At 42.3% G+C, this 19,612-nt stretch overlaps 1 protein-coding gene across 2 annotated transcripts in view; it reads left to right on the top strand.

Moving 5' to 3' along the window:
• Positions 1-554: 554 nt before the first annotated feature.
• The window catches only part of KLHL12 (kelch like family member 12), a 34,753-nt gene continuing 15,695 nt past the window's right edge, over positions 555-19,612 (top strand). The window contains exons 1-7 of one of the 2 annotated variants that reach the window (XM_030303137.2): positions 555-1,014; positions 1,887-1,940; positions 3,049-3,282; positions 8,932-9,085; positions 10,165-10,382; positions 16,657-16,806; positions 18,335-18,449. In XM_030303137.2, coding sequence (XP_030158997.1) covers positions 3,088-3,282; positions 8,932-9,085; positions 10,165-10,382; positions 16,657-16,806; positions 18,335-18,449 — 832 coding nt within the window. In that variant the 5' untranslated portion in view covers positions 555-1,014; positions 1,887-1,940; positions 3,049-3,087. The remainder of the gene's footprint in view (positions 1,015-1,886; positions 1,941-3,048; positions 3,283-8,931; positions 9,086-10,164; positions 10,383-16,656; positions 16,807-18,334; positions 18,450-19,612) is intronic. The other variant, XM_030303138.2, reaches the window with a different exon arrangement.

The raw sequence follows: 19,612 nt of genomic DNA, 5'->3' as shown, positions 1-19,612 counted from the left end.
GGGGAGATGATGACTCCTGGGACTTCTAATACGACCCTTTGCAATTTCCCTCACAACGTCCAGCGTCCAGGGACAAGTTCCTTCCACTTGATTGTCCTGAAGTGCACGAAGCGGAGGAGAACCGCCTCGAGGGTGATGATAGGCCCCATTATGATGCAGAGAATGTTGTGTGTGGAGCCCAGGGCTCAGAGGATTCTCCCCACAGCGATGGTCCGCTGGAAAAGGCCATTGTGGGCAATAGACGTGAAGAAATGTGAAGCCCCCGCGGGTTTTCTCGATGTGAGAGAGTTCCTGAATACCTGGCAGGTAAAACATACAGCCAGCTCCTCGGTTTAGAAACGTGGAATCCTGGGGGCGCCTGGGTGGCTCAGTCTGTTGAACGACCGGCTTCGGCTCAGGTCACGATCTTGCGGTACGTGGGTTCGAGCCCGAGTCAGGCTCTGTGCTGACAGCTCAGAGCCTGGAGTCTGCTTCCATTCTCTGTCTCCTCTCTCTGCCCCTACCCACTCATGCCTCATGCTCTGTCTCTCAAAGATAAGTAAAAACATTTTTAAAAATTAAGAAAAAAAAAAAGAAATGTGGAATCCTGTCAATATGCCCTTTCTGGGGAGACTCAGGGAGAGTCTGGCCTCAGCCAATCACGGGGCAAGAGGGCTATACACCCCGCCCCTCGCTGCCCGACCCCACCCTGCCCCACCCTTTCTTTCCGCCTTCTTCTAAGCGGGCCGAAAACCGCACCCAGCGTACCTGCGGGTCACGTGACACCGCCGCCTCACGTGACGCAGACCCAGGGCAGGGAGGGGGCGGGCCTCGAGCTGCATTACGTCATCACGTCGCGCGGCCGCGGAGACTAGAGCCGGGACTACCACCTTGACGGCTCCAGAGCCTCCGGGTCGGGGCGGCGGCGGCGGCGGCGCTTGGGCTCCTCCTGAGCCGCCTGCTGGCCCCGCGCCCCACCCGATCCCCTCGAGCTGGGAACGGACCCGGCGCCGCTGGGTGGGCCCGCGAGCGGAGGTGAGTTGCACTGTGGTGGTGGCAGGCAGCCCTTCCTTTCCTAGCCCCCGATTCCAGCTTACGGCCCTGCCCCCAACCATCGTCTCCCTCCGGGTTGCAACGGAGAGACGAAGGGAGCGAAGGGAGGTCTGCGGAGCTGGGGCGCCCCCCTCGCAACTTCGCCCTGACCGCGCCCTTCCAGGACCTCCCCCTGGAGCTGCCGGCACTGTTCCCGTGTTGTCAGCGGGGAGGGGGGGGGACTGCCCATCCTTCTCTTCTCCTACCTGAAATTTAGCCTTTCCAAAATTTGACACCTTTTCGCTCTCACCCCCTCCCCGAGTCTTCCAGGGTGCAGCTCCTCTATTCAGGTGTTAACGGAAGTTCCCGAATAGGTAACCTCAAAAAGATGAGAGTGATGTGGCTGAGGTTTTGCCTGATGAGGCAGGAATCCCCAAGGAGGAAGAGTACAGTGCATTAGGGTTACTGCCAGTTTTGACACTGACACCGTAAAGCCCAGTCCTAGGCTGAGCCCTGTGGTTAACAATAAGTGGGTATCTGTTCAGACTTTTCTTACATCTCCAGAGTTGGAAGTAAGTTGACTTAAGGAAACTCTTTTTGAAAAACTTTGTATGCTTTGATGAATCACCTCCGTTTCTGTAAAATGGATCTTGCAGGGTTTTTGGAGGGATTTTCTAGAGTACTTATAAAATAATATGCTAACTGTACATAGGAGCAGATGAGAATTTAGTATCTTGTTTGTGCTAGTCAAAAATTATGGTCATGAGTTGTGGACTCTTGAAGATTGTAGTTTGATTTTTTTTTTCTTGGATCATTTCAGAAAGTTATAGATTCCAGTAAGACTGTCTTAATAACCCTGCCATTTCATTCCCCAGAAATTTTCCTTGAAGCAAAAAGAGTGTCACTAAAGCTTGTCAACAATCAAAAAAGTAAAAAGTACATTTTTTAATGTACTTAGTTTATTTGATGCATACAAGTGAACTTTGCAAGTGACTGCTTATGGCAGTAAAATTAGAGGAGTTTTAATAGGTTTCTATCCTAATAATTAGGCTCTTGGTTTCAGTATAGAAGAATTACTACTGGACGGTTGCTAATAATGTAGAGTAGGAAGACCCTTCAATAGAAGAGATTCAATAACTTAATCACATGAGAGGCACTTGGGTGGCTCAGTTGGTTAAGCTTCCAACTCCTGATTTGGGCTTAGGTCAGGATCTCAATGTTCCTGAGTTGGAGTCCTGCCCCGGCATTGGGCTCTGCTCTGGCAACATGGAGCCTGCTTGGGATTCTCTCTCTTCCTCTCTCACTGTCCCTTCCCCGCTGGCATGCTACACATTTTAAAATAAAAAATTTAATCACATGAAAATCCGTAGATAAGCTTGCAGTGTTTCCATTATTCAGGGTAGGTATTGGTCCTCATTTGAAATGTCATTTTAAGAAGAAATCCAGATATATTTGGAAGTTACAAATAATTCTTTGCATACTTCTTTAGAAAAAGTTCGTTTTCACTGACTGGCCTTTATTGCTGTAAGGTGAATACACAATTTTTCTTTTCTTGCTTTTAATTTCTAAACATTCTGTACACCTGCCAGAATAGGAAAACTATATAAACAGGAAAAAATATATAAATATATGAAAAATATATAAAACAAGATCCTACCTTCTAAGTACTTATCTCCTTATTCTTTAAATAATAATGATATCGCACCTTTAAGAGATTTTTATCTTCTCATTTTATCATGTGAGATAACAGCACTGTGAAGACATATGATATATGTGTGGTTTCTTTATATTTCGAGTACAGTTGAGTATTGATTATAGTGTTGAGTGGTAGGGGCTCTCGATACTGGAATTCAGAGGAAGAATCGTTGTTATTTGGGATTATTAGTGGCTAGATTGTGGTGGTAAGACCAGTAATAGGAATGCTCTCTACTTAATATCTGAGGAAGCCTCCTTAATTTGTATTGATAATTGAACATTTTTAGTTGTCCTAGTCCTTCAAGTATGTTCTGGGTTTATTTTCTTTTTCTCTTGTTGCAGAATCCAAGGACCCCTTTCGTTCTTTCTCCACATTGCTTGATGGGAGGCATTATGGCCCCCAAAGACATAATGACAAATACTCATGCTAAATCCATCCTCAATTCAATGAACTCCCTCCGGAAGAGCAATACCCTCTGCGATGTGACACTGAGAGTAGAGCAGAAAGACTTCCCTGCGCATCGGATTGTGTTGGCCGCCTGTAGCGATTACTTCTGTGCCATGTTCACTAGTGAGGTAAGTGGTAAGTTTTCACCTTACAAATGAAAGTCACACATGTAACCTTTTAGTTGTCTCATTTCAGTGAATCAAATGATACAAGTCTGATAGAACAGTGAATTTCTGTGGTGTGGTGGTTCAGTGCACAGACTCTGATCAAGATCTGCCTTTTGACTGTGTCTTAGTTTCCCCATCTCCAAATTAGGAATCACAGCAATGTGCAATCACATATGGTTATTGTGACAGTTATTTGAGAAAATCACATATGAAGTGCTTACAACAGCATCTGGCATGTGATAAAACACAAATGTCAGCTACTGGATTTTACTTATTGTTTATTTATTTATTTATTTATTTATTTATTTATTTACTTTTAATGTTTGTTTTTGAGACAGAGAGAGAGAGAGACAGAGCACGAGTGGGGGAGGGGTAGAGGGCAAGAGGGAGACACAGAATCTGAAGCAGGCTCCAGGCTTTGAGCTGTCAGCACAGAGCCCAACGCGGGGCTTGAACCCATGGACCACAAAATCATGACCTGAGCTGAAGTCAGAGTTTTAACTGACTAAGCCACCCAGGTGCCCCGGATTTTACTTACTTTTTTTTTTTTTTAATTTTTTTTTTTTAATGTTTGTTTTTGGGGGAGAGAGAGAGACAGAGACAGAGTGTGAGCTGGGGAAGAGGCAGGGAGGGGGAGACACAGAATCCAAAGCAGGCTCTAGGCTCTGAGCTGTCAGCACAGAGCCCAACGCGGGGCTCGAACTCACAAGCCGCGAGATCATGACCAAGCCGAGGTCGGACGCTTAACCGACTGAGCCACCCAGGCGCCCCAGATTTTACTTTTAAAATTTGGTTTCCTATTTTTCTCCTTCCAAAGTCTAATATTTTATTTATTCTACTTATTTTTTAACGTTTATTTATTTTAATCTTGAGAGAGAGTGCATGCTTGCATGTGCATGGCGAGCAGGAGAAGGTCAGAGGGAGAAAGCAGGCTCTGTGCTGTCAGCATGGAGTTGGACGTGGGGCTTGATTTCATGAACTGCAAGATCATGACCTGAGCTGAAATCAAGAGTCAGGTGCTCAACGAACTGAGCCACCTAGGCGCCCCCAAAATCTATTATTTTAAAGTGAATACTAGGACGATAAGGGAGAGGGAAGGAAAGAGGAGTGTAGGATTCAGTCCTCATCCACCTAACAGCATATGAAGAAAATCAGTATTCATTCTACCAATGTAGAGTTTAGTGTAATTTCAAATGAGAGGAAGAGGACTTAACAAATAACTCAATGACTGCATGGGTATATGCAGTATAAGTTGGGGAAAAAATGCTGACTATGGAGTGTAAGCAGTAAAAGAGAATAAGGAAAAGGTTGGCTTGACAAGAAAAAAGGTTGTGCTTGCAGGTATTAAGAAAGACTGCTTGGGGCACTTGGGTGGCTCAGTTGGTTAAGCATCTGACTTTGGCTCAGGTCATGATCTCATGGCTCGTGAGTTCGAGCCCCACGTTGGGCTCTCCTCTCTGCTGTCAGTGTGGAGTCCACTTCAGATCCTCTGTCCCCCAATCTCTCTGTCCCTCCCTGCTCATGCACGCTCTCTTCCCCTCTCTCTCAAAAATAAAAATAAAGAAAGACTGCTTTAGTAATTGACAGAACTTTTAAAACATAGGGTAAGGCTGTTGAATATATTGTGAATTACTCTTAGCTGAACAGCAGAAAGCACCGCAACTTTTTTTATTTTTCAAAATCGTAAGTCTGATTTTTAAATTTAAAAAAATTTTTTTTTTCAACGTTTATCTATTTTTGGGACAGAGAGAGACAGAGCATGAACGGGGGAGGGGCAGAGAGAGAGGGAGACACAGAATCGGAAACAGGCCCCAGGCTCTGAGCCATCAGCCCAGAGCCCGACACGGGGCTCGAACTCACGGACCGCGAGATCGTGACCTGGCTGAAGTCGGACGCTTAACCGACTGCGCCACCCAGGCGCCCCTGATTTTTAAATTTTAAATAAATTATCTTGAATTTTTTAACCTTGAGTGATGAGTACACCAATGTGTATTATATCACATACTTATACTTAAATACGCCTGAAATATCTCATTGTATCAGCACTTTTTTAAAAATCTTTTTAGGGGCGCCTGGGTGGCGCAGTCGGTTAAGCGTCCGACTTCAGCCAGGTCACGATCTCGCGGTCCGTGAGTTCGAGCCCCGCGTCGGGCTCTGGGCTGATGGCTCAGAGCCTGGAGCCTGTTTCCGATTCTGTGTCTCCCTCTCTCTCTGCCCCTCCCCCGTTCATGCTCTGTCTCTCTCTGTCCCAAAAATAAATAAACATTGAAAAAAAAAATTAAAAAAAAATCTTTTAACCACCAGTATTTTTTTTTTAAGTTAATCTCATCATCTTAGTGAAGATGTTGCTGTTGGATCGGAATAAGAGAGGTGGTAACATAATAATAACAATAACTACCTTTTATGGGGCAGGTACTGTGTTGGGTGATTGCTGTATGTTATTCACCCTAGGGTTAGATGTTACCATCTCATTTTACAAATGAATAAACAAGGTCTTATATATTAAATGACTTGCCCAAGATCACATGGCTTATAAATGACCGAGATGGGGTTTAATCCTAAATTTTCTGACTCTAAACCCATACAATATATGCTGTATCCGAAAAGCTACAAACATGCTGTATTGCTCTACACAGACCTTACTTACTTGCTTTATACACATTTTAACTACTGTGCTTCCTTAGCCTCTGATATATGGGTTTTTATATTCTCCAATTTCAAAGCCAAAATAGTTTATGGTTCTCTGAGCCAGTGCTCGGTCACATGGCTGGTAGGAAAAACATGGAAACCTGACAGATCATTCCAGCTACTTCAGGCTAATTTTAAAATGCTCTTGTGTAATATAACATCACAGATCCCTATCCCATATTGTCCTCCAGAAAGAATATCTGCCCAAGAGCATCAGAAGCAGTTGGCATTTAACTGGGTAAGGACGGTTCTCTCAGCAGCTGCTGAGCATGAAGGTACTAATGGATCAGGACTGCTGACTGCTAATTATATAGCGTGCATCCTGTTCTCTGTGAGCTGGAGGAAAATAGTCTGTCTTTGCTCTCTCTGCACATTCAGAGTGGTAAGGAGTTCTCTGAAAGAATTCTCTCTTTTTTCTCACCAGGGACCATTTTATAGTTTTTCTTTAAAAACTGGTATTAGGCAGGGCGCCTGGGTGGCGCAGTCGGTTAAGCGTCCGACTTCAGCCAGGTCACGATCTCGCGGTCCGTGAGTTCGAGCCCCGCGTCAGGCTCTGGGCTGATGGCTCAGAGCCTGGGGCCTGTTTCCGATGCTGTGTCTCCCTCTCTCTCTGCCCCTCCCCCGTTCATGCTCTGTCTCTCTCTGTCCCAAAAATTAAAAAAAATTAAAAAAATAAAAAAACGTTGAAAAAAAAAACTGGTATTAGGCAAGAAAATGCCAGATGGTTTTGTCTTTATTTTTAAGAGTAATTGACATAAAGGAGAGGGTTCAGAGACCTGGGTCCTAGGCTCAATTCTCTTAACAATGCTGTGTGAACTCTGGCAGCCATTTAACTTCACTGGGTTGATCTTTAAAATAAAGTAGTTGAACTAGATGATTTCATTTTTCTCTTCCCGCCCTAAAATGCTCTTCAAATGTGGTCCAATTAAAGTGTCATTTGAGTGAGGCAAGAGGACCTGAGTTTCATCTGTCTCTTGCTAGTTAAGAGACCTTGGTTAAGTCACATAACTTCTTTGAACCTTAGATCCTTTTTGTCATAAATGGCAAGAATATCAGACCTCTAACTACTTTACCAGGTTGCTGTGAGAATCAGGTGAAATAATAGTAAGAAGCACTCTGAAAAATTGTAAAGCAAATATTAGTGTGAAATGATACTATAAATTGCTCTGAGTTCATAGACAGTGAAATGTTTTCATATTTATTTGATGGGAAAATAGTTTATTGAATAAGAAGTTTTAGGAATAAATGTACTTATATATTTCTGCTGCTTGTATACATACTATGTGCAGAGTTAACAAATGTTTTTACAAAACGATGTTCTAGTGATGTTTTTTGTGTGTGTGTGAGAGAGAGAGAGAGAAAGAGTGGGGGAGGGGCAGAGAGAGGGATGCAGAGGATCCAGAGTGGGTTCTGTGCTGACAGCAGAGAGCCTGATGCGGGGCTCAAACTCATGGACCATGAGATCATGACCTGAGCCAAAGTTGGATGCTTAACTGACTGAGCCACCCAGGTGCCCTGCTTACGAGTGCTATTTTTAATGTTAGGGATTGATTTTGTTCTTGGCTTTGGTAGAGAATACTTTTTGATTATTATTCTTTTGGGCTGATGGCGGAATCAAAGATGATAAAGATGTGTAGTTCATAATGGAAGTGCACTGGAATTTTGTGAGTAATTCGAATTTCCAACTAAGGTTAAGTTGTAGTAAGAGTTTCATGAGGTAATCGATTTTTAGATAGTTTACTGTCCTGTAAAATTAAAGATTTATACCCTTAGCCGAACAATTTTCTATGATTATCCAGGCGTCTTCAATACTCATAATTGCAATGATGCATTCTGGGACTAAATATACCACTAAACAATTGGTGAAAATAGTCAAAATAGCCAATATAGCCAAAAGAGTCAATCTGATACTTAGAAAAAGTACCAATTCAGTTATATCCAGTGTCACAGTAGAATGCCCCTTAAGATGACCTGAATATTTGGTCATTACTAAATGTCCTCGGGGGCGCCTGGGTGGCTTAGTCAGTTAAGCGTCTGTCTGACTTTGTTTCAGGTCATGGTCTCACGGTTCATGAGTTTGAGCCGTGCGTCAGGCTCTGTGCTGACAACCTGCTTCAGATTCCGTAGCTCCCTCTCTCTCTGCCCCTCCCCCGATTGTGCTCTCTCTTTCTCTCTCTCATAAATAAACAGTGGAAGAAAAAAAAAGTACTCGAAGAACAAATAGAACAATAATGAGTAGTCATGAGTCTGGAGCTGTAAGCCACAGGGTCCTCTACAAGCGTGAAATCTCATTGAAATTTTGTGTTTTATCTTAAAAGCTCATGGACACTAGTACTATGTTCACAGAACTTTTGGATTCAGTCCTGTAATAGATCTATGTTTGTTTTATTACAAAAGCAGTGTTTTAAATTATTCACTGGTGAAATTAATATTCCAGGGTGGCACCTCCCGGTGTGCTCTTGAGTAGCATGCAGCTGCCCCAGGTTGGACAAGCTACAAATGCATGCCATATTTGCTTCATACAAATCAAACAAATTAGACCATAATTTTTTATTTATTTATTTTTTGTTTTTTTTTTTAACGTTTTATTTATTTTTGAGACAGGGAGAGACAGAGCATGAACGGGGGAGGGTCAGAGAGAGAGGGAGACACAGAATCTGAAACAGGCTCCAGGCTCTGAGCCGTCAGCCCAGAGCCCGACGCGGGGCTCAAACTCACGGACCGCGAGATCGTGACCTGAGCCGAAGTCGGCCGCTTAACCAATGTCGGCCGCTTAACCGACTGAGCCACCCAGGCGCCCCGACCATAATTTTTTAAAGATGGGCGTTAGTATTAACATCCCTTCAAGCTCTCGGATATGAGATTCTGCCTCTATCTCGTGGAATCATAACCACTGTTATTTCATACCCTTTGAATTCTCAGCTTTCAGAGAAGGGGAAACCTTATGTTGATATTCAAGGCTTAACTGCTTCTACCATGGAGATTCTGTTGGACTTCGTGTACACTGAAACTGTACATGTGACGGTGGAGAATGTACAAGAACTGCTTCCTGCAGCCTGTCTGCTTCAGCTGAAAGGTACAGATGATAAAGTTGCTATTGCTCATGCCACGGTAGCCTTGGAAATACTTAGAATTAATCAGGTAAACTTAATCACGGAAATTATGGAGACAGACTGTAGACGCTCATGTTTACCGCCTGCGGCACAGAAGATCAGGTCTCAATCACAACGTCAAAGAACCTCTCCATATGTGGCCATTTGGCTCTTTAGAAGAGCATTTACGCCTTTTCTGTTTTTAAAAAAATGAAAGAGGGGATAACAGACACATTTTCTTACATGTATGTACATACTAGCTCTACAAGGAGACACAAGAAACTGATACTGTTCATCGCCTATATGGAAGGGAATTAGATGGCCAGGTGGAAAGGGAGGCTGGGGGGTTATTCATGGTAAACTCTTTTGTACTTTTAATTTTGAGCCACGTAAATTATGTATTGAAAATTTAAATTGGCACACAAAAATGAAAGTATATAATGTTTTCACAGGATATGGGGTGGTCCCCCTTCCTATTTCCAGACTGTCTTTCTTAACCTGCATTGATGTTTCTGTTATTTTTAGTATTTCGAAATGCCTGGTTGAAAGTGTTCTGTTTTTAATACATGATTGAAAAACAGTATTGAAGCTTTTGCATTAGTGCACAAATTAGGTTTATACTCTGAACTTTGCAATTAGAGAAATAAGGGGTTGTCGTTAGTAGCTCTTATTTTTCCTTGGCAGGAGTCTTTCATCAGTCAAGTTTTCATAGGGAATAGAAATTAGGTACATTATGTTAAATTATGATTGGTTTTATAAGAGCTTGGTTCCCAGGAGTATGTTTTGTTTAATTGTGCCAGTGTCCATAGAAGCAATTTGTCTTGCTATACTTATTTTTAAAGCTGAAACAGAGACACACAAGACCTTGCTTGAAGGTCGCACGACACATAAGACAGAAATTGGATTTGAATTCCTTAAGCATAACATTTCTAATTTGATCCTTACCCGTGTTGAGCCAGGATTCCTCTGTTACCTTGTAGAGAAGATGTCTCCTTCCAAGAATGTAGACCAGTTCACACCTGGTCAAGTACCCTGAAGTGTTCATTGTCTGTGTTTGTCCTAGGTGTGAAGCAAGCCTGCTGTGAGTTCTTAGAAAGTCAGTTGGACCCCTCTAATTGCCTGGGTATCAGGGATTTTGCTGAAACTCACAATTGTGTTGACCTGATGCAAGCAGCTGAGGTTTTTAGTCAGAAGCATTTTCCGGAAGTGGTACAGCATGAAGAATTCATTCTTCTAAGTCAAGGAGAAGTGGAAAAGCTAATCAAGTGCGATGAAATTCAGGTACAAATTTGGCTTGGTATTGGGGTTTCTTCAAGACTGGAACATTACAAAACTTGGGAAAGGGGGGGGGGCACTCGGGTGACTCAGTTGGTTGAACGTCTGACTCTTGATCTCAGCTCAGGTCTTGATCTCAAGTCGTGAGTTAAAGCCCCGTGTTGGGCTCTGGGTTGGGTGTGGAACCTACTAAAAGAAAACAAACACAAAACTAGGAAAAAGCAAGGTGGATTTACTGTGTTTCTGTAGCAGGGCATCTTAATCAAGTGTCAATATTGTCTCCAAAGGTTTCATTAAATACCCCTGAAATTTTATGCCAGATTTATGGGAGGGAGTTTTGGGAAGGAGTTAGCCACCTTCCTCAATATACAATCCCAATGGTTAAGAGTCACTATTGAAGAGACAGTGGTGTGGAATAAGCAGAAATTTGAAGTAAAGAGATTTCTATAGAGCACTTCTGTATTACTCATTCACTCATTTTACAAACATTTACGGAGAATATCTACTCTACAGCAGTAGATATTCTGAATAAACTATCTGTGCCAGGTGCTATGGCTCCAAGAGTGAGTAAGATACAGTCCTTGTTTTCAGTAATTCATAACATAGTGGTAGAGACAGAGAAAGACAAAACTTAATAGAATATAGTGAGAATAATGAGGTTATTCAAAGTGAAGAAATTAGAAGAAAGAAGAATAAACCTTTTACATTTAAATTAGACCAAAAAGGAAGTGGATCAAAAAGAAGTGAAAAAAAGGTTGGAAACCGTAAACAGGAGGCAGATCATAAGTGCCTAATGGGGGGGGGGGGCGGGTAATGAGCGAGTGGGGAGAAGGAACATATGAACTGCGTCTTGAAGGAGTGGTGTTTCACCCAGCAGAGGGGAAGCCACCTGGGCACAGGCAAGGGTTCAGTCACTTGGCCCAGCAAGAAGGATCTTAGGTAATCCTGATGCTAAGTCATAGTGCCAGTAGCCAGCAGAGTTTTTATTGCACAGAGGTCTGTAGTTAGGCTAACAATTAGAGTGACAATTGTTTCCCCTCATCAGGAGAAATTCACTTCTCTAGGAAGGCTAAGAGTTCATTTGTTTTCCTCCCACTCTGCTCAGATAAATTTTGAATTAGTGGATTCCCGGAAGTTAGTGGCACCTCAATTTAAACAAGAGATATATTGGGAAGGAATCAAAATCTGATTAATATTCTAAGTGCTATAGAAGCTGGGGGTGCCTAGGTGGCTCAGGTGGTTAAGCATCTGACTTGGGCTTAGGTCATGATCTCACAGTTTGTGAGTTTGAGCCCCGCGGCGAGCTTGTGCTGACAGCTCAGAGCCTGGAGCCTGCTTCACATTCTGTGTCTGCCTCTCTCTCTCTGCCCCTCCCCTGCTCATACTCTGTGTGTGTGTGTGTGTCTCTCTCTCTCTCTCTAAACTAAATAAACATTGGGGCGCCTGGGTGGCTCAGTCGGTTAAGTGTCCGACTTCAACTCAGGTCACGATCTCGCAGTCCGTGAGTTCAAGCCTCACGTCGGGCTCTGGGCTGACGGCTCAGAGCCTGGAGCCTGCTTCAGATTCTGTGTCTCCCTCTCTCTCTCACCCTCCCCCGTTCATGCTCTGTCTCTCTCTGTCTCAAAAATAAATAAATGTTTAAAAAAAAAAAAAAACTAAATAAACATTAAAATAAATAAATAAAAATTAAAAAAATAAATGATGTAGAAGAAATTTGCTAAAGAAATCCTATAATTTACTTTCATAAACCAAATGATAACTCTCTGATTTATTTTGTTAAAACTAGAATTTTCATGTAATATAGTAAGACCTTAAGGATATTTATCATATTTTAGCCAACTTTTTCTTTTTGCCTTCCCCTACTGACTTCTGAGGGAAAATTTATTAAGGTACATTGGTGACATTGTTTCCAAAATAAAGAGGAATCATTTTTCCAGTTTGACCTATTAGCCCAGAGAAGCTGGTGTTACAAGTGTTACTGAGACAAATATTTGCTAAAGTTTTGTTCTCACTCTTGCTGTGGTAGAACATTGTGTCCATGCACTGAAATGCCAGGTGTAGACAAATGGCACATTCTTCAGACTTGGGAAGTTGGTAATTTGCTAGAATATCTTGATTTTTCTTGATTTAACCATGCATTAGGAAATGCAGTAAATAGCGTGAACAATATAGATTTAAAGTTCACTGCACATAACAAAATTGCTAAAACTTACTCAGCATTTACTATTGGTTTCCTTTATTAAACATTTATTGGGCACTTTGTGCCCAGAACGGTTCCGGGTGCCAGCAATCCAATTGTGAACACAACAGATGAAAAATTACTATACTCTGGACTTTTCATTTAAAAAAAATATTTTTTTCAACGTTTATTTTATTTTTGGGACAGAGAGAGACAGAGCATGAACGGGGGAGGGGCAGAGAGAGAGGGGGACACAGAATCGGAAACAGGCTCCAGGCTCTGAGCCATCAGCCCGGAGCCTGACGCGGGGCTCGAACTCCCGGACCGCGAGATCGTGACCTGGCTGAAGTCGGACGCTTAACTGACTGCGCCACCCAGGCGCCCCTGGACTTTTCATTTTAATGGCACCATTCTTGGTATATTTTATCTTATGTAGTTGTCAAAACTGTCCCCATTTTTCAGAGAAAGAAACTGATGCTTCGAGGGTAAGCGTCATACTGGAGCTAATAAGTGGCAGAGCCAGGTCTCATATCTGAGCAGTCTGGCTCCAGATTCTGTTCTGTTCCATGAAACTATGAGCTGGTTTCCTAGTTAGTTTCTAATTGACCAAATCAGCAAGCAGTTACAGAAGTCATATGTAGTCATAGAACTATATATACTTTGGAATAAAACTAAATGGAATAGGGAGAGCAAAAAACTTTTTTATTCAGAAACTCAGATGAAAAGAGTTTGAGAACTCTTCCCTCAGTGTCTGTAAAGACTGTCTTTTTTTCTGGAAAGACAGCAAGTGGCACATTGTTTCTCTTCTGTATTCCAGCCAGAAAGAGGAACCAGATGTCTAACTCCCCAGCTAATACTTCTTCTTAATTATATAAAACGATCCTACTTAACACAGAAGCAGTATGTTGTACTGGTTAAAACAACATGGGCTTTAGAATCAGGGTGGGGTATATTTTGGCTGTGTGGCACGTGTTAACCTAACCACTAATCTTCAGTTTCCTCTTCTGTAGATAATAGTCCTACTTAGTGCATGAGGTCATTCTGATCATTAAATAAGAATATCAGTGCCTTGGGGCGCCTGGGTGGCTCAGTCGGTTACAGTTACGTGTCTGACTTCCGGCTCAGGTCACGATCTCATGGTCTGTGAGTTCGAGCCCCGCATCGGGCTCTGTGCTGACAGCTCAGAGCCTGGAGCCTGTTTCAGATTCTGTGTCTCCCTCTCTCTCTGACCCTCCCCCGTTCGTGCTGTGTCTCTCTCTGTCTCAAAAATAAATAAACGTTAAAAAAAATTAAAAAAAAGAAAAGAATATCAGTGCCTGATACATAAAATAGTTCTCTGAAAATTTATTATGGGGAAATTTTTCTCCATAGTGAAACATTAATGTGAAGGTTTTTTCCTCCCAGTTTAGCTGTTTCTCTGCAAGTCTAGTTTATTCTCTCTTCAGTAAGATCAAGGGTCGCTGCTCATGATTGAAAAACCCCACTATAAACTGATGTATCTAATTTAAACCTAGAATGTGTTAGAGCCTAGCATGGAGCTGTTTACAACTGTTAGCTTGTCATTCTTGTCTTTAAAAAGATTTTTTTTTTTTTTTTAAATTGTGGGCACTCTTCTGTGTACTTCCCTGCCTCTAATCCATCAGCAGGCTGGGTTAGTTTCACCTCCCATAAATTTGGTGCATAAATTTCAGTCACCACTGCTATGGCTTAAGTACCCATCACCATTTGCCTAATGTGCCAGCTGGTGTCCCAGCTCTTGGCCCTTCTAATCTGTTCTACCCATGCTAGTCAGGGTGATCTTTACAGAACATTGATATGATCATATCCCAAGCTTGCTTGAAACCTTTTCATGGGTTCCCATTGCTGTTAGAGTAAATTCCAGTCTTCTAACGCTCTCTCTGAGCTGGCCCTTGTTTACCTCTCCAGTTTGATCTTTTACCGTTCTTCCCCTGCCTCATTCCTTCTACTACACCAGCCTTGTATCATTTCTCAAACTGTGTTCTTTTTTGCTCTAAGATTGTGTTGTCCAGTTTGCTAGGCACACATGGCTGTTGAGCACTTCAAATGTGGCTGGTGTGACTGAGCAGCTGAGTTTTTAATTTAACTTAATTTTTTTTTAACGTTTATTTAATTTTTGAGAGAGAGACAGAATATGAGCAGGGGAGGAAGAGAGAGAGGGAGACACAGAATCCAAAGCGGGCTCCAAGCTCCGAGCTGTCAGCACAGAGCCCGATGCGGGACTTGAACTCACAAGCTGTGAGATCATGAGCTGAGCTGAAGTCAGACACTTAACTGACTGAGCTACCCAGGCGCCCCACTTAATTTTTTTTTTTTTTAACAGAGCAAGCAGGGGAGTGGAGCAGAAGGGCACGGAGCCCAACACCGGGCTCCATCCCACGACCCTGGGATCATGACCTGAACTGAAATCAACAGTTGAACACTCAACCAGCTGAGCCACCCAGGCACCCCTTAACTTAATTTTAATTAATGTAATTATAAATCTCCATACGTAGCTGGTGGCTACCATATTGGACAGTACAGCTTTAGGGTTTCAGCATGTGCTCTCCTGCTTGCCTTGGAGCACTCTCTTAACTCTTCGTGGCTAATTGCTACTCACCCATCATACTGAAATCTATTTCTTCTGCAGGGAGGCCTTTTCTGACCCATCAACCTAAATTAGGAAATCTCGTGTTATTCTGTCTCATAGCCCCTGTACTTTTCCTACATAGTACAGAATGACCAAGTGGCATTGTTCGTTTTTCCAACTTACCTGTTATCTCCCCACTAAAAAGCAAGGTTCATGTCTCATTTGTTACCAGTGTATAACCAGCTTCCAGCACTGGGCCTGGCGCGTAGTAGGTTTTTGGTACATCCAATGAGTGAACCTTCTGAAACGTCTGCATTTTCAGTTCTTGGGAAAAGTTCACAGAATGGTGTCTCTGGGCACTGTCACATTCTGAAAGGTCTCAGAACAGATGCGTTCTAGGCGCTGGTGGAAGAGGCACAGGACCTATATGTAGGTGTCTGTCTTGGGGAGGTCTTAGGTGTTAGTAGATGTAGTGCTCTTGCAGGGATACAATGTAGGTTTTTTAGGCTGTGCCTTATGCAATTTGTTACATGTAAGCTTAGACCTAAGTTCCCCAAATGATTAATTGCATATATCATCTCAAAGCATTGTGCCTGATAAATAATATTTATATTATATATATTATATATTTCTATATATATTTATACATATAGAAATATAATTATATATTTACATATATATATAAGTAGTATTTGTTCAGATGCTAATTGACAATTCTTTGGAAACTGCAGCATTATAGCATAATGATATAAGAGAAGTTTCTGCTTCACAGGCTTGGGTGGAGGTGTTGGGGAGCAATCCTGGAGGTCGTTAGACAACACTTATAAACACAAGTTGTTTTAAGAGGAAATTTTGGGGGTGCCTGGCTGGTTCAGTCAGTAGAGCATGCAACTCTATCTCAGGGTTGTGAGTTCAAGCCCCACGTTGAGCGTAGAGCGTATTTTAAAAAATACATAGCAAATTTTGAATAGGGCAACAGATTCCTCCTCCCCCTGCAAATTTTCAAAAATGACCAGAAAAGGGGCACGTAGGTGGCTCAGTCAGTTGAGTGTCCAGCTCTTGGATGTCAGCTCAGGTCATGATCCCAGGGTCGTGAGATTGAGTCCTGTGTTGGGCTCCACACTGAGCATGGAGCCTGCTTAAGATTCTCTCTCTCTGCCCTTCTCTCTCTCTCTCTCTCTCTGTCTCGCAAATTTAAAAAAAAAAAATTCAGGAATGGAAACAATTCTGAAGTAAAAGCCCACTTGTAACTGATGGTTTATTAGGCACTATCTGGTTTTTTGTGTTTTTTTTTTTTTTTTACCCAGTTTGACTGCAGTTCTTTTGCTGGTCTTAATGAGTCGTGTCTGAAAAGGATTGTTTCCCCAAGAGCTTAGCTGTTTCTGGAAGAGAGGAAATAATGGTGGTAGGGGATGGGGAGCAGGAAGGAGAAAGTAAGCACGGTTACTTTTTGAAATTGTGAGAACATTGGAAAGGCAGAGTTAGTTCCATGATGTGTAATTACACGTTTATAGGTGGATTCTGAGGAGCCAGTCTTTGAAGCTGTCATCAACTGGGTGAAGCACGCCAAAAAGGAGCGAGAAGAATCCTTACCTGACCTGCTGCAGTACGTCCGGATGCCCCTGCTGACCCCCAGGTACATCACAGACGTCATAGATGCTGAGGTAAGTCAGGCAAAACACACGGGATCGAAAACCATGAGTATCTCTTGCAGCTTAGTGTTACGTACTTCAAATTGGTTATTCACCGTAGGCACAGAGTCTCCTGGTTAGCGTCTCTAGGAGTGCCAGAGGGGATGGTGCTAGGTAGTCTCCAGATAATTGGTTGGCAAGTTACCCTTCTGGAAATGGAAATCTATGGTTTAATTTTCTGTTTTCTTGTCTTTTTGTTTGCTATGCCCATGTGTTTCACGTAAGCAACATCAGATGACAAATGTTGTCCCCTTCTCCATCAAAGATAAATTGTTCCAAATTGCCCTGAAAAAGATGCTTTGCTTATCAAATGTCTTTATTTTTGACCCCTTGTGAAACCCAACACCAAAGTAATTTGATGCATTCTTATATGAATTTAGGTTATACTGTGTGTATTTATTTATTTTTATTTATTAATTTGTTTTTTACGGTGTTTATTTATAAAAGTGTTTCTCCAACACAAGCTCTTTGTGTGTGGTATGTTTTCATGGTTTTTACCTTATGTATCACCTGTTTACCTAGACTGTACTTTGGGCAAACACTGCTGTTTAGCACATAGGTAAAGCCCAGGTCAGTGAATGCATTCCTTCCTCTGGCCCAGCCTCAGACCTCTTTGGGAGTTAACTACAAACACAGTTTTCCAGTTCACATTAGAAACGTTGCAGGCTGATTAGTGTCACATGTCAAACTCACTTTCTCATATTTGTAATTTCTTTCTAACAATTCATATTGCCGTTGTGTCTATTTCCTTATATTGTGGTTCACAGCCCAGACTCTCGAGTTAGAATCAGGAGACTGAAATCCTATATTCACCACTCACCCTGGAGTGGGGGAACCTGGCCTCACTCCCCTTCTCCCTCTGAGCTCCTCTAGGGCTCCTCACTGGCTGAGCCGAGCCAGAAGTCAGAGGGCACGGGGACCCTACGACGTAGTTCATGTAGGCCAGTCTTCCAAGCCAGAGAGTAGAGTGAAGAAGGATGTGGAGTGAATTAGGTTACGAAGGAGAGCTGCCCAGTACAGAGCTCCATCAGGGGAGACCTAGGCATCGTGACAGTGTTGTGAACATTTGGGAAATTATTTCAGACAAGATTTACTTCTTCCTGTCATCCCAGGAATTAACAGCAGCCTTTTGGTTTTCCCTTAAAATTTTTGTTAGCTATTACATACTTGTGTTTGTGTAATCACTGGAAGGATGTACAGACAAACTAATTAAAATAGTTACTGCCTAGTGCCGAGGTAGATAGGGAATACTTCTCAGTATATCTTTTTATAAAGTCATTTGATTTTTGAACCATGTAATAATATATTGTCTATTAAAAAAATTTTTTTTAATCATTTCTGGAAACCAGCAGCGTAGTTATTACCAGCAGCCCTCTTGGAACCACAGGGCTTTAGAAACTGGTTTTCTATATCAAGAAGTGAATTCTTATGTGTGCCATTTATACTCGTAATATTAAAGACGTGACCCCTGTGGCTCACTTTACTGCCTGCTGTATTTCAGCCTTTCATCCGCTGTAGTTTACAGTGCAGGGATCTAGTTGATGAAGCAAAGAAGTTTCATCTGAGACCTGAACTGCGAAGTCAGATGCAGGGACCCAGGACGAGGGCTCGTCTAGGTAAGCTGGCATCTTGGCAGAAGGAGGGATATTTTTCAGCTACCCCTTGCCAGGTGGCATGATGTAGTTGAAAAGAACATTCTGTACCTGTTTTAGACCTGTTTTTAACCTTTTAGAAAGGCTGTCACCTTGGACAAGTCACTTTGCCACCCTGAGCTCTACTATAAACCAAGGATACCTTCCCTATCTATTTCCTGTAACTATTTGGAGGATTAAATGGAATCGAGTGTGTAAAAGCATCTTCTAAATTGTCAAATATTATGCAGGTTATTATTTCAAGATATTTGGAGTCTTGTGAATTAGAAATTATTTCAAATACCAAGTAGTAGTTTTCTCATTCTGGGTGAAAAGAGGAAGGAAAGGCAGCAGCATAGTATAAAGTTCAGGAGTGACATGTAGTACTTAAGAACCTGGAGCCTGCACTCCGGAGCCGGTGTGGGTGCAGATCCCAGCTTACCACTTACTAGGTGTATTAACTTTGGCAAGAAACTTAACCTCCCTGTGCGTCAGTTGCCTCCTCTGTAAAGTGGGCATCATCACAGCTCCCGCCTCAGAGGTTGTTCTGAAAAGTAAATGAAGTAATGTATGTAACAGGGTTAAAAGAGTTCTTGGCACATAACAAGTGCTGTGCACATTAGCTGTTGTTTTAGCAAGGAGGCTTAGGTGCAGATCTCAGCCCCACCAATGACAGTCTGTGTGGCCTTGGGTAAAGTATCAGTTTATCCGAGCCTGTGCTTCTGCCTCTAAAGTGAGGGTCCGAGCATCTTATCTCACTGTGTTGTTACAGAGATTAAACAGGATAGTGTATGTAAGATGCCTGACATTTTAGCCGACAGGTGGTAAGACTCAGATATTACCTTACTTCTGTTTCCTGTCCTCCCTATTTTGCTGTTGTAAGTTATAAATGATATATGGGGTGGCATTTTGTTTTTGTTGCTTTCTGTTTTTCCCCTGACTGTGGACTCAGGCCTGCCAAGGTATTAAATTATAATTAAGCTGTTCACTGATTGCTTTAAGTAGAATGATGATTTGTCTCCTATATATATGCTTTTAATTTAAATCCAAGTTAGTTAACATCTTGTAATAATGTTTCAACGTCCCCTATATTTTTGATGGCATAAGTACCATATGTCAACATAGAAATTTTAGAAACACAGAGAAGC

Source organism: Lynx canadensis, chromosome F1, assembly GCF_007474595.2.
Source record: "Lynx canadensis isolate LIC74 chromosome F1, mLynCan4.pri.v2, whole genome shotgun sequence".
Taxonomy (NCBI): domain Eukaryota; kingdom Metazoa; phylum Chordata; class Mammalia; order Carnivora; family Felidae; genus Lynx; species Lynx canadensis.
This window is presented reverse-complemented; position numbering and strand designations above follow the sequence as displayed.